Raw genomic sequence first — 21,513 nt, 5'->3', positions numbered from 1 at the left:
AATACAAATAGCCCTGATACACCACTGTCAACACGAAGAAGAGTCCAACAAGGCCACAGCCAGTTGAATAGGATTTATTTGTATTAGTCAGGTAAATACTGTGCTGTACATTATTATCTGTTGTATTAAAGTTTAATTAACAAATTCAAATTATGTAAATATATTTCCAAAATGTATTTTTACCGCTTCTATCCTCCTTCTCTATGAGTGATTCTGAGGGGAGGGCAGGCTATGATAATGAGGCTCTGTGCTGATTGGCTGCCTGAATGACTTGTAGCAGGGGAGGGCACCGGCTGCGTACACAAAGCGTGTCCCATGCGAGCGAGCTTCAGTGACAAAATAAATTCCATTGCTTTATTTTCTATTAGACTGTCCTAACTGGCTGCGAGTTTAACGGTTTCAGTGTGGACAGAGTGTGCAATGTCACGCAGCTCGAGGTACAGGTTATTTGATCCGATTCCTCATCATTTCATTTCTTATGTTACAAGACAAATGAATCATGTTAACTGTAAAGAAATCACAACACGGTGTTCACAAAGGTTCACAAATGGCAACTTTATTGTTAAAAAAAATTAAATAAAAGAAGATAAGTTGTATATAAATAACATGTATGCACTATTGCTGGCTCAAGGAAGGACCATGCGTCTTCTGAAGGTGTCGTTGAACAGCTCCAGGTGCATTGCTTGGAAGATCTGAAACCATGAACAGAAGAAAAATGTATTACTAATAGAGCTCCGGTGTTACGGGTGAGTGGCTCCGTTAGGTAACACTGTAGCCACCCGAGCCACTCACCGGTCCGGTCCGGTGAGGAGCCCCGGTGCTCCGGAGCCAGAGCATGTGAGCGGAGCGGAGCGTGAGCGAGCGGGGGAGCGGAGCGGCGAATTTGGAAAGGAGCGCAGAGCAGGAGTTTTTTTTCTAGGATGATTCGGGTGGAGCGGGGCGTCATCCCGCTCCAGTTTCGCTCCGTTACCCCTCACGGCCCCGATGCGTGTCCAAACATATCCCACAAACCTCTCCACAAACCACCTGTTACCTTTCTTCTTTTCCAGTCCTATCTCCGAACCGTAGTTGGGAGAGCTGGTATTTTAATTCGGTCTCTGGCTCGTTGCTGGTAACCGGCGTTAGGAGTCCGGGGAAAGTGAAGGGAAAAAAGGACGGAGGAAAAATGCTGTCCGTGCAACCTCGCACATTTATTACAAACATCTAATAAGAGCAAACAAAACGCGTGAGGGCCGACTACTGAAACTAACGGAGGACACAATGAAAAAGTAACTAAAAACGTGTTCCGGTCTTCCACACGCGCACACCTGCATCTCCCTCTCTCTCCTCCGCTGCACCCACACGTCTCACACACACACACACCCGAACACACACACCGCCTTAAAGGGGACCGGGCTGGCCGGTAACACACCGCATGAGTCTGAAGCCCCCGACTTTGGCCAAACTGGTGTTTTTGAAAGTGAATTCAGAAGAACTTTAAGAAAAATGTCCCGATCCAGCTCAGTTAATGCAGGCTTTGATTTAGGCACTTTAAAAGGCACGTTTTGTTCGGTTTTTAGCCTTATTGTTAACTAAGCCTGCAAACAGAACGTTCATTTATGCCATATTCGTTTAATTTGAGTGTTTTGCACCTTAAGATCTTTTATCAAAGTGTTGTAAATAAATATTTTATATTCTGAAAATATTGTTGTTCTTCTTTAGTTGTTTTAGACATTGAAAGTAGCCTATACAATAGGAGGAGAACAGTGAATGAAAAATTGTATCGGGAAAGGTTAATAAACAAAAGTGTATTAAACCAGCTAATTCCGTTAGGTGAAATTACTTTCTTATTTTTTTCTTGTCAGTAAATATCTATTTTTTGGACTTTAAAACGTATGTCGGCTCTGCTTAATTGTTCCTCTCGGCTCCGTGACTGGCTGCAAGGAACGTAACTTTGCTGAGTCTCTCTCTCTGTCTCTCTCTCTCTCTCTCTCTCTCTCGCTCTCTCTCTCTCATCCACCTCTGGTTAGATCTAAGGCTTCAGGTAAACATGTGCATTTTATATGCATGCAAACATTTTTGGAGCGGTGCGTGGAGCGGTGCGTGGAGCGGTGCGCGGAGCGGAGCGCGGAGCGGAGCGCGGAGCGGGGTGCAGTGTTACTGGAGCGCTGAGCGGTTATGGGTGGAGCGGCGTTTTGCGACTTTGAGGGCGGAGCGGAGCGGGGACAACCTTTGTGAGCGAGGAGCGGAAATTCTCGCCGCTCCACTCCGCTCACATGCTCTGTCCGGAGCTGAGCTAAATACTTAACCCATGCAAAGATCATACTTGTAGACAAATATAAATAACGTAAAAAAATTAACGTCACTTACCGCTGACTCTTGTGCAGTTGCCGGGTCCGTATTGTTGGTACTGATCCTTTTATGAGGGTAAGTGTTGATGCAAAACCTAATTTTTACTGTCCCTTGTTGTTGAAACAGCCACACGATATCCCGCTTCGGAACAATGGCGGACGCTCTGGCCTGCGGAGTTAGTTGTGGGCGTGGTTTCAGCAGCGGAGGCCGACCTATGGAATTCGCTCCTGTCGTGACGTCACGACAGGAGCAAAATCTGAACGGCTCGTAAAAGTCACATGACACGGGAAGATTCATCCGGGCGGCTGTACAGACACTGCAGAATCTGGTTGCTTTCTTCCTTCTCTGTGTTGGCAGGGTGAGGGGAGACCACTTTATATATGTTAAAGCAAGAAAAAACATGTTTTTCATAATAGGTCCCCTTTAACTTCCCACGGTAAGTTTACGGGATGTTTCCATACATTTACTGGAAACCTTTCCATCCCTTTGCAACCTGAACCCGCCCAGTCGCTGTTTAAGAACTTCTGATGTAATTTAAACTGTTGTTGTGTACGTTCAGATGCCCAGCCGTTGTGATTGCACTTTGTGGAGTCTCCACATTGAATTCTTAACCGTTAAATATCGATATTCTGGGAATGGCAGATGATATGTTTGGGGTCACGCTTTGGTGACTGGTAGCTGTGTCAGCCGATATGACGGCCACTTGTCACACATCAGCTTCACCTAAGCCACCTTTGCACCAAATTGGATTTTCTAGCAGACAGGTCATTTTCTGGCCGACGGGTCAGCCGGTGTCCTGCCTGTTGGAGGCGTGACCTGGAGAAAGGTGCAGCACAGACACGCTACGCCAACCTCAGACTGTAGAAAATGCTTATATTTACTTATTAAAGTTCTATTGTTCAACTCTTAACCACAATGCTTGATCGCTGTGCTGTACAGCTAGAGAGAAAGAGAGGAAAAAAAAGGTTCTGTGGCCTAGAGGCTTGGAAACCAACCTCTGAAATGTCTCCCACTGAATAAATGTGTGGCTCAATTGTATTGCTGACTCAGCAGCAACTCCCACATCTCATCTGTCACAACTGTTGTTTCGATCCCAACTGAAAACCCAGCCGGGAATGTCTATGTGGGAACATTGATTATTCTTTGTGTAGCGTCAGGAAACAGTTAGCAGTTAACAGAATCATTGTACTGTCAAAGAAACACTATGAGACCATTGTCTAAGAGCAGAAATTATAGCGGGTATTTTTTCCGGCAGGCTCATGAAATGAGAACAAATAATCTCCTCATTGATGAGCAAGGTGGAGGCATTAAAAAGCCTTGATGCACTCTTTGTTTCTAAAATCCTTGAGCCCCTCCGTCTAGACAGCCTTTTAGATAAACTGCTCCCACTGCTCTGTAGAAACTGTTTGTATGGAGGAAACATACTGGAACTCATTTGGTCCTGCCGTCTAATAGGTGTTCCTCTGCAGCTCATCCATATGTATGTGTAAAACATAGTGGTTGTGGATGCCGAGGGAGCAGCGGGTTGACTGCTGAAAGAGCATCAGGTTTCTGCAGGTCTGTGCGCTGCATGTTCAACAGTTGTTTGATAAATTGCCTGTGCTGTCCCCCTTCCTGTTGTCTTTCGCTGGATGGAAGGATAACTAGCATCGACAGCTTCAGCAGGAGAGATACATACTTGAGATAGAGCCTTGCGTCTGCTTCACTTGTCGTCCGCTCCGCAGCCCCTTCTTCGTAAACAGACGATGACACAGAAAGCAGAGGAGATGAAAGATGCAAAACTGTTTTCTGTGGTGTCAGTTGTTTACAACTGTAGCTTGTGTTATTACAAGCAATTATCAGCAGAGTGTCAACTATTGAAATTCCATCTCGTGATCAGACTTCTTTTTCCAATAATTGGCCGTTTACCGCGTGAAGTGCCGCATTCATGTGACTGTTCCTTCAGCTTCATGTTGTCAAGATATTCAGCAGCATCAGCGGGCTGTATAGTATACTTTTCTTTTAAAATGCAGCCCTTTAAAAGCCTTCAAAAAACAAATAAACGGTGCCCCGGAGCACACATTTGAATGCAGAACCCTCCTTCTGTCTCCCTGCATATCAAATGGTGGACATTTATCACTCAGCGGGGAACTTTTTTTTTCTTCCTTTTCTGTGTCGGTGCTGCACATTTCCATGCAGCTGCACAGTTGCTGATTGCTTTACCTGATTCAAATACATACCATTACTTGTCCTCTGAATATTTTAAAGCGTTTATTGCACTGCCTTTAGACTTCAAACAGATGGTTAGACTAGGGCTGAACGATTAATTGCATTTGCGATAATATCGCGATGTGATAAAACGAGATTTTCTAACCGCAAAGGCTGCGATTTGACCAGTCACGTGATCTGGTCACGTGATCTGGTCACGTTGCCGGCAGGGAAAAAAAGTCAACAGTGCCGCATGTCCGCCTGTAACTTACTGTATCTACCATGGCCTCAGAGTTAGGGCTCGGCCAGGCAGGGCTTTATAAATATATGGGCTTTATAAATGTATTAAATATATGAGCGCGGAGTCGGCGTGGCGAGGAGCTGTGCGCAGCGCCGAGCTGTGCGCAGCGCCGAGCACGAGCCGGGCGGGCAGTCGCGCTGTGAAGCCGGATTTATGGTTCCGCGTTAAATCGACGCAGAGCTTACGCCGTAGGTTACGCGGCGACGCGCACTGTACGTTGTGCGTACCGCGTACCCTACGGCGTAGGTTCTGCGTTGGTGTAACGCTGAACCATAAATCAGCCTTAAACGACCTGCAGCCCGTCAGCTCTCCGGAGAAGTTACAGAGCGGCTGCGAGTTGCTGGTTCGTTTTGTTAACTCTGTGAGCTTTATTGGTTTGTTTGTTAATTTGCTGGTGGTTTTTTTTCTCTCTGTGATTTTTGAGTTATTTATGAAGACTTTCTGAGTTCCCTGTGAGCAGTACTCGAGTTGAGGGGGGATGAAATAAAAAACGGTCAAAATCATCCCCTCCTGAAATAAAAACAGTCCAAATCATCCCCCCCTGTAAAACTGTCATCCCCCCTTTCCATCCCTTATGTCATTTCATCAATGAATGTGGTTTTACTGCTATTTCAACATTTAGAGTCATCACCAGAAAAATAACACCAGAAAAATAACTTATTTGACAATTTTCACCTGTTTCAAGTAAATTTTCACTTGAAATAAGTAGAAAAATCTGCCAGTGGGACAAGATTTATCTTCTTATTACAAGCAAAAAAATCTTGTTCCACTGGCAGATTTTTCTACTTATTTTAAGTGAAAATCTACTTGAAACAGGTGACATTTTTTGTTTTTTCCAGTGATGAGTCTTACTTTAAGTGTAATGAGATTTTTTTTTTACTAAAATGAGACATTTTAACTAGAAATAAGACAAATATTCTTGTTAAGATTTTGAGTTTTTGCAGTGATCCATGTTACTTATCCTGTGAAGGACAGAGTCATATTGATAAGTTCAGAAAACTGTTTTTTATTGTTGTGTTTTGATGTATTTGATGTAAGCCCAGTGGATATTTAAAGCTTACAGAAGGCTGCATTTAACTGCTGCTATGTCATTCCTGCAGTATTTCTGCAGGTGTTTTGGTCAGTGCTATTATTTTATATATATATATATATATATATATATATATATATATATATATATATATTTATTTATTTATATATTTTATTATTTGTAATCATCACAAATTATCTGTCCCCATATGATAAAATCCACCATCCCCCCTGATATTTTTTTTTACAACTCGAGTACTGCCTGTGAGGAAGGTTTTTTGTTCCCTGTGGGAGTTTTTCTGTGTTTTTCTATCAAACTACGCCTCGTTTTGCCTAAAGTTTAACCCGGTTTGGTGTCGTGCGATTGGGTTCAGAGAGAACGACCCATGTGTGGACGTGTTAAAGAGGTAAAGGCACAGATTTGTTTTCTTTATTATTGTAATCTGTGCTTTAAATAAATCTGGCAATGTTTATTATAAAAAAGACTGATTTATTGCTTGTGTAGTTGAAAAATACATGAGAACAGGACCTTGAAAAAAATAATCGGATATTAAATCGCAATCGCAATATTGAGGAAAAAAATTGCAATTAGATTATTTTCAAAAATCGTTCAGCCCTAGGTTAGACCTATCTGACATGTGTGTTGTGGAGTAACTCATGCAGAGTTAGCTTCACATAGGGGATTACATGCCCAATTATAAACCTTTGTGCAAAAACATCTCCAATTTTAGGCGCTTGCAACTCTGCCTCAATGCAGTTCCCAGTTTTCAAAGAAATAGCATTATTTCAAGTGTAATTTGGGCTTCTATAGGGTTGACTGCCTTTAAAGTCGCTGAAGACTGTTTTGCCATTTTGTTGCCTTATGACCTTACAGCTGGGGATAATAATGATTTTTAGGCTGTAAAAATGTCTGATACACACATTCCTTGACAGCTATATATATATATATATATATATATATATATATATATATATATATATATATATATATATATATATATATATATATATGGGCATATCAGAAAATGTGCAATATATTGGCACTTCCAATGCCACTATAATAAAATAGGATTTTGGATATACCTTGGAGTATTTGATCCTTTCACATGAAACCTTGGTAATATTAATATTAACACATTTAAAACTAACCATGCTAAATGAATGCACATTGCATTGATCTTATTGAATTTTAGTGGTTACAAAAAGACTTGAGATGTGCAGCCATAACCACAAGTGCAGAGGTTTGTTATGTTAAGCTTTTGCAGAGAACTCAACTCTTATTTTGAGAAAAAGGAAGACTAAGAGTGAATGAGGAAAGATTCAGTCAACGTTCTCCATATTATATCCACTGGTCATGTACTCTGCTCCAAAGATGTCTCAGTAAGATGCTTCTCTTTTTTTTTTCCTCAGCGCTTTTTGTTTTGAAATTCTGAGCAGCTGAACTCACACTTGGGCTGCTTTTCAGCCGTGACTTTGAAGGCAGCAGACAGAAAAGGGGGGGGGGATCTTTTTCCCCAAAGAGTTCTTCTCTCTCCGCAGTCGTGAGTCTGGCTGCAGCTCAGGTATCGAGCCGCTATGAGCAGTACAGTACAAATGAAATTAAAGGGATGCTCTGGCTCAAGCAGTGAGAGATTCGCGCACAGGCACACACCCTAGTCGGAAATGCTCCACAGTACCATTTGTTAATGTCCATCGATTGAAGACAAACTGACCCTGAAATAAGTGGTTTACTTTGAGCACCTTGCAGCAAATTTGTCAGCGATTCCCTGGATCTGAAACATTTGTATGGACATATGTTGACTTGTAATCCTTGAGGAGGCTTCAGTGATCATGTTGTTGCACATTTGCAGAACAACATTAAGATCAATTCATCTGCGGTTTGCAAAGGAAACCACATTCATTCATTAACGGTATGGGAAAAAAGTCCACACAATTCATGAATGTCCGTTGCCTTTTTCCCAGACTAGACATTGTGGTTGGGAGTGTTGTTGGGTCAGTCATTTGGAGAGATGACTTTGACAAGCTGCTCATCTGTTTTACCTTCCTTACGTGGTAAACACTCTGGAAAGTTTTTGTTGGTAGCCGTATACTTTTTTCTCTGATGAACATTGCTGCTGCTGCATCAAATGTAAAATGATGGTAAATCCTAGGTTGCCTGCAGAATATTTCAGAGGAATGAGTCCTTTAAACTGGATGTACTGTACTGTTGTATGAACTGTAATCACGCTGTGCCATTTTTATTGAGCTGCACATTTAATATTCATGAAATTAGGGAAGCTGGTGAACAAATATCTCGTTGACGGTTCAGAAGTAAAGGGGAGGGAACATCCACAGTAACGCTCTTGATGTCAAGTAAAACAGTCATGTTGTTGTCAGGTGAAATATGAATTATTTATTCCCGTCTGCTATTTTTTAAACATGTTTGATCTTCTTTTGCTGGAACTTCAGGACTTTTTTTCTTCTCTTTTTAATGGCTCCATTTAACTTTTGGTTTTGTAGATTTTTACCCTATTTGCCTTTCAACTTTTTAATATGCGTCGAATCGTTTGGGTGATACTGAGTGTTATCTAAAAAATAAAATTTGTATGGAACCTGCAGCCGGTGCCGTAATGAGGAGAAATTAGAGATGGGATCGTGGAGATGTTTGGGAAATTGAAGGAATTTAAAAAGTACTGACAAAAAAGTGTCAGTTTGCTCGGCTGTTATTCTGTAGATTTTAAACTGCAGCCGCTGAACCACGGTCATTATCAAATGTGTCAGAAAGGCAGGTGGTGGTGGTAAATATTTGTCTGGTTTATTGGATTTGTTGGTTTGCTGTTGGATCTAGTTGGCTTTCGATTTTAATGAATGTGTGTTGTATTCTTTGTTTTATTGTTAATTTTATTCCCTTTGGACTTTCGTGTTTTAGCATTTTCTTCTCCTGTTTTGTGTTCATTTGGGTTTTCTTTGCTCTGTCTCCACCTGTTTTGAGTCCTCCTGAACACACCTGTTTGCCATTAGTCACCACCATCCTCCGTGTGTATATCCGCCTTATTCACAGCTAAATCCTCAGTTTCATTCACGGGTTTCTCCCGTTTTCTCCATGCTTCTCCCCTTTTCTCACTTTCTTTGTTCTCCTTATCCACCCTGACGATGTTTTTGTGATCATGGATCATTTTCTGCTTGTTTGAATAAAAATCTCCCGGGTCTGTTTCAACTGCGTTCTGTTTTAATTCTTCATACATCGTAATAATTCACTTCAAAGTTGCTGAACAGAAGCAGTGAAGACATAAAGACCACGCCTGGTCAGCTGCCCATCGCTTGATTTTTCGCATTTGTGCTCTCCGCCAGCAGAACGACTAATTATGACTATAGTTATCAAAGAGGTCCTCGACATCTAATTCATCAATTATCATTTGAATTCTAAAATGAGCGTAACTGAAGTGGTTTGCTGCCTCTTTATCATCTCAACGCAGTTCCCTTGTAATATTTATATTAGACTGTGTTTATTATACATTATTCAAATCCACTGAGTGAAATGAAAGGGAGTAGAGTGGATTTGAAAGGTGCAGGCTGTGGATGGACATGTCTACTTTTTAACATGACAATGGTCTTTGTCATTGTTCCTAGTTTAATCATTTCAAAGTGCTCGATATGTACCATCCAAACTAGAGGTGGGTGCAATTCATCGATGTGTCGTTCATCGCGATGCATCACGTGACGATTTGTAATCGATTATGGTCCAGTAAAAAAAAAAAAAAAAAAAAAAAAAAACTTTTTTTTTTTTTTTTTTAAGTTATCCTATCCAGATTCCAGACTGAATAAGCTGCAGAATCATTTCATTTTCAAGAATGCACATTTCTTACTGTTGACTTGAAATATGGCAGATATGTTTACACTAAATAGAGGGGGCTCTCATGCAAGTGCAGCTTTCCCTGGTCAAAGTTAAGTAAGTCAAAGAGCAAATGTTTACATAGTCATAAAATAAGTTATTTTGTGTCTTTGAAAAATACATGTCAAATGTTCAAACAACCTTGTTATTTACTTAATGAGTGTTGTTAGAGGAACTGAGTTCATTGATTGGCTATTTATTTACAAATGTAGCCACAGATGAAGACAAAATCAATCTTGTATGGAAAAAAGCATTAAAAATCACAATAATCGAAGAATCGTGGCACCAATAATCGAATCGAATCGACAATCGTTATAATCGAAGAATCGTATAATCGAAGCTCCAATAATCGAAATCGAATCGAATCGTGAGGTACCCTTGTTTGCACACCCCTAATCCAAACCCTTTGTGTGACATCTTAAATGGGCCTCATTATGGAGTTTTGCTGACAAGCGTGGTGTTTTGTATCCTGCTGTAGATCTTGGAGCTTTCAGTCCGAGGTCCCGGGGTGAGGTGTCGGTGCGCGAAGGCCAAGGTGTGGTGCTGATGTGCACCCCTCCTCCTCACTCTCCAGGTAGGTACAGATGCTCAGGCAGTCAAAACACTAGATATGTTCATTAATTTCTTTCCCATTTGTCCATTAGCCCATCATTCCTCATCATCATTTCTATCAGCGCAGGTCATTTTTTTCTGGTACCCAAGTGAATGACCGGCCTCTAATTACTGCTTTGTACTGTGGTGATTAGTTTTGTTTCTATCTATTCATCCATCCATCTATCTTTCTCAGGTGAGGTAGTTTCTCAGCAAGCACACAGGCTTGATTTTTAAACTGAAAGAAATGTTTCACAAATACAAACCATAGGCACATCTTGAATGGTTTGGATTTAATATCCCTCTACAGTTCTTTTGTGGCCCGTGAGACATCCAGGTTGTCTTTCCATCCAGGTATCAGGTTTATATATGTTGTTTGTCTGCATCCACAAATTCTTCTTTCTCTTCTTTTATCCTCAGCATTTATTCATGGAATCTTTTATTTTATATATTTGGTAAATTTCTTCTTTTTTTCTTGAAGGAATGATATAATTGACAGTTCATTAACGCCAAACACTGGGGTGATACCAGTATGATGGAAATATTGATTTCCTGCCATTTGCAGTTTGCAGCAGCTTGGCCGCTATGAACTGTAATTGACCGGGATCACAGTTGTAATGGCACAGTGGAAGACCCTCGTGTTAAACTGCTTGCATTGCAGTGTCCCAGTGGATCAATAAGTACTCAAATCTGTTGAAAGTCGATTCAAATTAATGAGATTAGTTTCAAATCTTTGCATTATTGTTTTTGCGGTCTGCATTGAATAACTGTGATGAAAAAAATAACCAAGAAATGAGAAAATATATTAAGTCCAATCTCAGTGGCACATGGACCACATATTTATTTTCAACAGTATGTAGGATCATATATATTGTCATCGACAAACACCTCGGGGTCTGCACTGTTGGAGCAGTTGCTGTTTATGTACTGACCAATGGCAGGCTGGCTACAACCATACACTGTATAAGAAGAACTGGACAAACCCCTTGTGATGTCACCCAAAGTAGTTCTAAAGAACCAGGTTTCTCTGTAGAAAAGGTCGCCATCTCCTCCCAACCCCCCGATATAAGATAACTGGTATTAGCTCACATTTACTCTGTTCAAATCTGCCCATCAGTGCTCATTTCTGATGTTGCAACCAAAACATTGTCAGTAAGTGCTAATAACGTTAATCAGGGACTGGTGAATCCGTCCTCACTGCACACAAAATACTCTGTATGAAGAAATGGCATACGATGGGTGGATGTGTAACCATTATGAAACCGTGTGGAAAAAATGTCACGCACTGAGAAAAATGTCTTTCCCTTTCTATTCAGATCCTCAATATACTTTCCAGACAAATCCACTCTCACTGGAGTAGCCTCTTTAGTCAACAGGACATCCCGTTGTTCAGATGTCTTCAGAATTATAAGATTGTTTCCCTTCAAAAAGGCAAAAAGGCAGAGGGGAAGTCAGAGAAGAACCAGCTCATGTTTCCATGTCTGCCTTCACACTGCAGGCAAAAGCAAACCAAATCAGAATTTATTCATTTTCTCATAACTGATTCTCTTTCGGCCATCTGAAAGACTCCCATGACACGAAATCCTCTTTTTTCCTTCTTCACACCAGACCTGGGTCCCTTTCACATGCAGGGCTGCATCGGCCAGGGATCTGATATTCTCGGTCCAGACCGTGAGGTCGAGCCTCAGTCCTCTTTGACGTCACTATTATGTGATCAATGTGAGGTGAAGCCGGTCACGGCTCCACACGTGGCCAGTGTTAAGAATATTGATCAAAAGGAAATCATTCAGGCCCCCTGCTGCTGTATCCTTGTTTGTGTGGTCACTTCGTATTAATATGCACGCGGGTCGCTTCAGGACACAAGCCTGTTCACAACCAAGCCTGGCAGGAGATGCATTTAAAATACTAATGTGAAATCAAAAAAAAAACATCAGATTTTGGCAAAAAAAAATCATGATTGAGCGTTAAGACCTGCAGTCTGAATGTAGATTTTGTCTTATATCCCTAAGTAGACTTCACTTAACCCTATTTCTCGTAAAGTAACTTTGCTATCTACATGAGAAAACTGAGTGTCCCCCATGCCACGTTCAGTTCAGTCGGGGTTTGCACGTAACCCATTTTCTGAAACAGGCCCCTGACTGCCAGCAGCTAAAAATTTTCTTTTTCTCAAGCGCCATAGACCTAGAAATTGTCACTGAATGTTTCAGAGAGTTTGTTGCAATTAAAATGTATACTACGAGGAGACTTCAACTTTAAATAGGTTGTGGGGGAATTCAGAGACGGTTAAATGACAGTTAAATTTGATAGGTCTCATGAGTGAAGATGATTTGCAATCAGTGAGATGTGAAAAAGTATTATTTTCTATTTCATGGCTCAGATCCATTGTTAAGTATGTCTTTGGTAAATTGTGTTTCACTTTCATGAAGATGAAAAATGGAATCCTTTTGAACGAAACTGTTTGTTCTGTGATGTCTGTGTGGCGAAGATTCCAGCAAGAGTCCGGTTCATGTTGATGCTCCTCCCCTTTCCCAGAATCCCTCACTCTCTTAAGCAGTCCTCTGAGTGACAATCTAGCAATTAAACCTGTGTTTAATTCTTATTTTGTGATTTGAAACGTCTTCCTATCGAAACCACTTTCATCATAAATCGAGTTATATATAAAAATCTTATATGGTCAGGTGATTGCATTTTTCAAATCAGTGCATTGATTCAAGAAAAAATGGTGAAATAATAACAATGCTGACAGATTGTTAATTGACAGTCCTCAAATCTTACTAGTGCACTAATGTTTGTGTGGAAGGAGCACAACACCAAGCCTCTAACGAAATGCTCTGCGTCATAACACCTCCATCCACATCCATCCGAAGTCTGTGTGTCAGCATGGTTTTCAAATTCAAAACAAGTAACATCCAAACTACCAGGGATCAAGACAAATGCTATTCTCCCACAAAACTGTCACTCATGCATGAATAAAATATAATAGATGCACCCGAGATGCAAATGCCTTGATAGTTATTCAAAGATTATTAGCCATGAAGTCAAATAATCCCTCTCCGTGCTCTTATCCTTTTGGTTGTGTTTTACTGCGGAAGACTGCACCTGCAGCTTAATGATCCTGAACACATGCATGCGCACATTCATACACAAACAAGCTTTCTGGATTTAGGCCATCACACTGCATGCCAGTTTTGCCTCCTGATTATATCGCCAGTTAATTAAAATCACCTCTTAGCTCAACAAGACCCTTTTTCATCTTTGCTTTTTCATCGCCAGATGCCTCAGTGCTACTTTCCCTATCTCCAGCCACGCACTTTGATGCTTCACCTTTACTGTAGCAAAGTGTTTTTCAGACCATAGCGATAGTCTTACATGTCGGAAAAGATAAGAACCAAAGGTTTCCTGAGCCGCTTCGGTAATTATTTATCATCTTTCCCTATCCGTTGCTTGAATCAACAACTTCCATTAGTATCCCACAAGGCTTGAGAGGAGCTTTTACTGATAGTCTGAACCTATAGACTGAGGCAGGGTGTAAACGCAAGGTTTTACCTCTCAATAGGAGCGTTTACTTCGCATCTCCGAGGATATAGATCAGCAAAAACCATGTTTTACAAACATAAGAGATGTGGTGAGGAAGGGGAGGTATTTAAGGCATATTTTTTGTCTCTTACACTTCTATGTTTTTCCCGTCTGTTCCCAGAGATTATCTACAGCTGGGTTTTCAATGAGTTCCCCTCATTTGTTGCCGAGGACAGTCGGCGTTTCGTCTCCCAGGACACCGGGAACCTGTACATCTCGAAGGTGCAGTCGGCAGATGTGGGAAGTTACATCTGCCTGGTGAAAAACGCAGTGACCAATGCGAGGGTTCTGAGTCCTCCAACTCCTCTGACGCTCAAAACCGACGGTGAGAACTTCGTTGTTTACGTCATAAAGCTCATCTGCTTTCATTCAGTCTGTTTCACTGAGGGCTCTCTCTCTCGCCGAACCTGTTACACAAATAGCTAAAAGCAGGTTTTACATAAGGCTGTTGTGCTCTTTCATAATGCAGCTGGACTGAATGTTTCCGGCCAGACTGATTAATAAAAAATGCTTGGACTGTTGCTCTCCGCCGAGCCTCGTGTCGGTGTTTTAAACACCAGACAACACCGTAAATAGATAGTGAGCAATGCTTTAACGTTAGTGTGGGGAGCATTCTTTGCTTGCAACCTGCTTTGGCAAAACTGGGCATCAGGGAAATCATTTTCCTGCATAAAATTAACCGAATCAATGGCCCCTGCTGTGGCTGGGATCTTGCTTCTTTATACGTCCCTCTCAGGAACCATGCTGCAGAGCTGTTTGTTGGATTAAGGCGGGAATTTCACCTACACGCTTTCATATCTGACTTTACAAAGAAATGTTTGCTGCATTGCACACCGGCGATTGTCGTTACCAAAGTTCCTAAAAACCGCTGAGATTAGAAAACCCTGGAGATCTTTTTTTCTTCCCTTTAAGATATTGTAACATAAATCTACCCTGTAAAGATTGCATTCCTTCCTGTAAGATTCTTACACGGTATGAAACTGCCCATTCTTCCACACGTTTTACCTGACCATGCTGAATTTCTTTGTGTGTCTGACTGAGTGCAAATGCAGTCAGAAGTGTTTGTGGTCAGTCTGCTATCAGCTGAAAGACTCTTCATTGTTACTTATAAGGAGAGGGGACTCATGCATTAGTCATGCTAAAACTCACCTTTATTTGTTTTTATTTTTATTTTTACATGTTTGAACAAACAAGCATTTTAATTTCCATGATACTGTTTCTGTCAATGAAAGCAAGACACTTAATTAGGCCTATTTAAATTGATATGTTCCAATCATTTAAATGCACAGATGATAGATCAATAAAAATAAAATCTTCAAACTTTTAAAATTTAAAATAATTGTTTGTAAATTCGGACAAATTTGACGTGATGTGCTTGTTGTTTTTTAGGTATGTTGTAGTCTTTATTATAAAACCTAAACAAATCTGTCTAAAGCCTTCAGAATAAAAGCTAATAGGAAAGAGGGTTTTAAGAAAATCTTTGTTTCAACATAGAAATTAAACTATAAGAAAATCACCTACAAGCACGTAAATTTAAAGGAACTGCAAATTTATCCAGGACCTGCTGCCCCCGCAAAATCAGCTCAGACGCTTTCTTGCAAAAAGAAGTAGGTGTCATATCGAATGTGTGTACAATCAGAGATATTGAACTTATGAACCTTGTCTTTTAGGTGTGCCAAGAAAAAGACACAAGGCAGCAGTTTGGCAATGAAAGTCTGGACCAAGACCAAGCTTTTAGTATAATGCATTCTTAACAGGGTCCAAAATAGTGGTTTGGCCAACGCTTTGTTGTCATTGATTCATCTCTGCGTCTCTATAATATCAAAGAGCACTGAAAAGGTAATGTAAGTCCATCTATCTAAACTTTTACTTTCAAAGAAACCTTTCAAAATAAATTATCTTGAGCAGACAACCTGCTCCATTAAGGAATGATTCAAAAAGCAGAAGCAGAGGGCTCAAATCCCACAGAGCTCCTGTGTAGGGGTTTAAAACAAGCAGCGCATAAGAGAAAATACTTTCAGCCAGAGGAATATTATATAAAACAGGGCTCAAACCATTCACCAAGTTAATGTCTGGCTTTGGTGGACAATTATGCAAAAGGGTCGAAGAAATTGTACTGTAGACCAAAGGTGGGCTCCCATTTGTTACATCAGAATATTGCATAAACGTATGCATTTGCAGTAACATTCAGACAAACATGCGCTCAGAGGGCTTTTTACTACCTACTTGACAGGAGATTCAATCTCAAACCATTCCTCTTAAGTCTCCCCAGTGCAACAAATGTACTCAGATATATGGGCTGTAGACAGTCCAAAGATTCTTTTGTTGATTTATTTTTAACAAAGCATTAAGATGTTTTAAATGTGCTATAGGAATGAACTTGACTTGACTTCGCTGACATGACTCAACAAAGGGCAACTTGGTCCACTCATTACGTAATCTGGCACCAAAAAGCTTAACAAGAATATAATACCCCCCCACCTAAAAAAAAAAAAGAGATAAAGTCTGGGTTAGCAAATGGATATAATATGTATGCTAGCACCATTACATCAATACACAATCAGATGGTAAATTAAGATGGCGTGTTTCACTTCACAGGGTTTGCCTGCTTTTTGGGTTGAAACCAGTTGAATAGAGTCTTTAGTATTGAAATTGTAAATAAGATGTCTAAAATCTTAGGCATAAACTGTGTTGTGTTTAACTTTTCTTAAATGTTTTATCTTCTACAACCTTCTTCTGCCAAATTACTGCAATCTTCCAGAGTAAATAATTATTTTCAAAACCAATCAATACGAATCAGGCCTTTGTTTTTGCTTGGAGTATGATGTTGTCGAACATGTTTAGTCATGAAATGGTATTAAAAAAGTAAAAAATAAATGAGTAATACAGTTACTAAATCAAAACGGGGCACCACTTGAGAACAGGAACTAAAAAGAAGGGCAGTTCTATGAGTAGCAACAAGTGAACGGGTGTGGCGCTACAGAGCAACATTCTCTGACCTTTAGCCTACAACCAAGAAATGTTAGGTGTGAGCAGAATAACCACAAATGAGTTCCCTCATTAAAAGTATTAAAGATGTTCAATCAACAACACCTGCAATAAAGGAAACAACTGAAACATGAAATTGAAATATCAGCACAGATACACTTGTGTGTTTGTGTGTTTTTATTTGTATGCGTGTGTAAGAAAATGGCTGCTAATAAATGTGGCGCAAATTACAAGATCACATGGCGATAAAGTCCTGTGTGACCCAAAATGGTGGACTGAAAGCCAAAGAGGAGGCAATACAGATTTTCACACCTATATGGGGAAAATGGATGGTCCTTTTGGGTTTAATTTCTCTCAGAACCATGTGCTCAGGCCTTGTTTGTGCGGGCTTTGTCTTGGTGTTAATACATGGCTGCGACCCAGCAGTATTTTCTGCCAATTTGCCATACGCACGTGTATGAAAAAGCTGTTGAATTGTGGCACGATGCCACAATAACCCACCAGCTTTCAAGAGATGTTCTGTTATTTGTATTCATCTGTTTGTTAAAGGACAGATCTGTTCCTGTGCCACACAGCTCAGTCACATCTCCACACCTGTGGGTCCATTACGTCAAAGAATGTCTTTTCAACTTGCCGTCCAAATCTTGCGGCGCTCGCCAGCCATCTGTATTGTGAATTTGGGTGCAACATTCAGAAAAACGACATTGGCGCACATCAGAGGAGTCGCTCAAGTGTTCCTTCGCCGAAAGCATCCTTCAGTCATTGGAGTCTGACCAATTAGACAATGCAATCTGTGCCTCGGTAAAAACAAGACATTATTACACAGCAGAGAGTTCAAGCTGGATCTGTGAGACGCTCACCACTGCCGGTTCCAACCCGACTCTGTTCATCAAAACAAGCATCTGGGCTCCATTATACCCAGCTGGAGGCCATTGATCGTCAAATTTCAATCCGCCCTGAACAGAACAAGGCTAAGCACTGAGCTCTGGGCTAATGCACTGTTTTTAAACAGAGTTAATCTCAAATACCATCTTTGATGTGTCATTCAGTTTAAATACAACCAATTGCACTGGTGGTGGCAGTAGCTTTAAAATGCTTCTAGGCTTTAATTTATTGTTGAAAATACTTTATCACATACTAGATACTTTCAAACACTTCTTCATTCTCCAACAGTTATTGACTTAACCCGCACAGGTGACCGGTCATGTTTTTATGGCTGCACATTTTGTTTTCCATGTGTGTAAGCAACCAAAACTGGCTTCGTAAGAGAAAGTTTGTTTGGATCAGTAAAAGGGATAAATGTGGGAGGAAAACAAGCAAATATGTTAATTTGTTTGTTGTTAATAGTGATTATTATTAATATGAATAATTACGGCTTAGTGGTTAGCACTGTTGCCTCACAGTGAGAAGGTTCCTGGTTCGACTCCCTGGCCCGGCGGGAGTCTTTCTGTGTGGAGTTTGTGTGTTCTCCCTGTGCTTGCGTGGGTTCCCTCCGGCTTCCTCCCGCGGTCCAAAAATCATGCATGCTAGGTTAATTGATGATTCTAAATTGCCCGTAGGTGTGAGTGTGAGTGTCTGGTTGTCTGTCTGTACATGTGGCCCTGTGATGGACTGGCAACCTGTCCAGGGTGTAGCCCCTGCCTATCGCCTGTAATGAGCTGGGATTCGCTCCAGCAGACCCCCGTGACCCTGCAAAGGATAAATGGGTATAGAAAATGGATGGATGAATAATTACCACCTCTATTATTTGAGTCTAAGTATGGGCCTTGTAATTTCTCACCACTTCTCTTCTTTTTTTATCATGAGACACATTTTTCCTCACACATTTACAATAATTACACTGACATCTATTTGTAGGGATTTGTCATCAGTCAGGAGGTACGTTTTTCTCTTCTACACTGTAGGAACCAAATTGATATTTTTATGTCATAGGGACGTTAATGTGTCACCTAGTAATTTTGCAGGTATTCCCAGTGGCATTTTTAAGTGTATCGTTAATGACTCATCCTGCATTCAGGTATGAATACTCATCTCCATTCAATGAGCCACTTTCTTGCGGTTTTCAGGCAGAAATGGTGTTGAATGATGGAAAGTTTTGGTTTTGGTTTTGACCTATCACAACAGACCAGACGTTTTTGGAGGAAGAGACCTTCTTAATGTCTATTTTTAAAATAAAGAAGGCAAATAAGGTTGACAAAGCATTTTATGGGGGCTCATTTTAACCATTTTCTTTACCTAATAGTGATATAACCAAAACAGCTACTACTGCAGTGATAAAGATCAGCGGAAAATCGCTCTTTTATTTACATTTTTTTAACATGTACATTTTCTTTATCTCTCAAAATGGAAACAGGCAGCAGCCTTAAGTGTAATTTCTTCCTCCCTCGAAAATCCAATAATGAGATTAGACAGAATCAATTAAGTTTAAATCAATTAAAACAACATCACCAAAGATCTTGTGGTTTATTAGGCAATTATGATATTAATTACTCCTCTTGTGTAAGCCAGGGATGTGCTATAGATGGAGCGTCGAACCCGGGAAGACAGTCTCCCAAAGGTGTCACAACAAAGTTAAGATCAGTCGGTTGGAGCAAGCTGAGTTCGCTCTCCAGGAATGAGTTGGACCAATTAAATTGGGATTAAAATGTAGAAACTTTCAAATTAGATGGAGTACATGCCTAAAAATAGTGGCTGTATTTGTTTTTGCTTTCATTTCAAAGTTTTGAAATGGATCCTGCATTGCAGCTTTTTAGAGGGCCCTCGAAATGCACAGAACACACAACACAGCTACATTTTTTCAGTACCGTTAGCTCGGGGTTACAGTCATAATACATTTGGAGAAGAACAAAGCACAACAGAAAAAAGTAAAATAAAATCAAATGATTAATAAATGAAATTGAAACATAAAATACATTGCTTTGCTGCAAGTAAGGGTCGGTAATGTTTTAGTACACTGACTCTCGACCTCATTTCTTACGATTCTATCAAATCCAGCCACTGAGACTGAATATGGTATTGAATATACTATAGCAAGAGCCAATGAAATATTGCAAATTCATAATATGAGAAGGGGCTGCTTTGGAGCCATAAATGTTGAGAATGAGATTGAAATTGAAAAGTTCTTTGGAACAAATATCATAAAACTCCTTTTCCATACATAGTGGGTCACAATTCAATAACTCCACTCCTCTGCTGCATTAATTTGATCACATAAAAAGTGTCAGCTACACGTAAAAAGCATAGTAATTACGGTTTCTCAAATGTCATGCCGGTCATCCGTCTTACTGAACGTGTTCTTTATAACGCGTGTGGAGCAGCACCTAATATGTGTCTATTGATATGTTTTGGCACGTATTCATGCAGGACGAGGGTCTACCAGCGTGCCCAATCACACCCAATAAATGTATGCACTTTTACATTCTTTTTAGGGGGAAAAGAGCGTAAAGCTCATGTAATATTCATGCTGTAAACTCCCATTTAGTAAGACAGATAATGGTAATTATATCCCAGATGATGGTGTTTGCCTTTGTTTCTCTACGTTTGCTCAACGCCATCTGACATATCATCCTGACAAATGGAAATAAATGCTCGACTTAACGTACAGATGAATAAACAACGGCAGCGGGGCCCGGGGCCGTGGATTACACCGAATGTGTTAGGCATCACGACACTTAGCGAGACTGATAAAACACTATCACTTGTGTCCTTGACGAGGTGTGTCAATGAGGATTGTCAAGTGCAGTCCTGTTTCCTGTTGTCGCTCGTATATCATCCCAGTAGTTTGGTTTGGTGAGTGTGCGGCCTTGCCTTTCCTCTGCTTCCCGCTTTTTAAATATGTGGCAATAATTAACATGTGTAACTACGTTTTGTGATTTTGAGTACAGACATTTCAAAGAAGCAAATATTGAAATTCACTATTCGTGCAATCCGGTTAATTCGGCTCATGTTTTTTTATGTTATCTTTTACAGATATTTTTCATGCTCTGAGGCTGATTTAAACCGGTATCAAGAGTGACACGTAAAATGAAGATGGAAGGTTGAAAGACATGGCAGATGGTGTGAATAATGTCCTTTTTCCACACATGTACAGTCTATAATTTAATGTACCATGTGGATTTAGAGAGATTTAAACACCTGGGATCTGCAGGAAAACCAGATTTACTGTTGCCTTTTTCTTTGTCACATAAATAATCATTAAACAGCTACTGCTGGAATATGAAATAGGCATCGCCATCGTTCTTAAATCACTCTGGTCAGTTTCTGTGTGGCACGCTGCTTGGAAACAAGGGAATGATGGGGGAATGGGAGATACGCTGATAGCTCTCCTGAACTACTAGGCTCTTCTGTCTCCAATTATTCTCTCTTAACCTTTTCTAGGTGTCATGGGTGAATATGAGCCCAAAATTGAAGTGCATTTCCCCACATCTGTTCTGGCCGCCAAAGGACTGACTGTGAGACTGGAGTGCTTTGCTCTAGGAAAGTAAGTAAACAAGGACACATTACACAAATATGGATAGTCGTTTATTACCACGGTGCCATATTCATCTGTGAGAAGAGCAAAGAACGGCCCATCCACTGCTGCGCTGCCGAGACATCCTTCAGAGTACGCCGTCTGTGCTCCTCTTGTGTTCTTCTCTCG

The 21,513-nt window shown here is 40.6% G+C and overlaps 1 protein-coding gene across 2 annotated transcripts in view; it reads left to right on the top strand.

Annotated features, from left to right (window-relative positions):
* The window catches only part of cntn5 (contactin 5), a 143,915-nt gene that overhangs the window by 80,142 nt on the left and 42,260 nt on the right, over nt 1–21,513 (top strand). For both annotated transcript variants that reach the window (XM_061719791.1, XM_061719789.1), the window contains exons 6-8: nt 10,198–10,293; nt 14,008–14,211; nt 21,252–21,354. In XM_061719791.1, the coding sequence (XP_061575775.1) occupies nt 10,198–10,293; nt 14,008–14,211; nt 21,252–21,354 (403 nt within the window). The remainder of the gene's footprint in view (nt 1–10,197; nt 10,294–14,007; nt 14,212–21,251; nt 21,355–21,513) is intronic.

Source organism: Cololabis saira, chromosome 4 (genome assembly GCF_033807715.1).
Source record: "Cololabis saira isolate AMF1-May2022 chromosome 4, fColSai1.1, whole genome shotgun sequence".
NCBI lineage: Eukaryota > Metazoa > Chordata > Actinopteri > Beloniformes > Belonidae > Cololabis > Cololabis saira.
The sequence above is the reverse complement of the archived record's forward strand: the minus strand, read 5'-3'. Positions and strand labels throughout refer to the sequence as shown.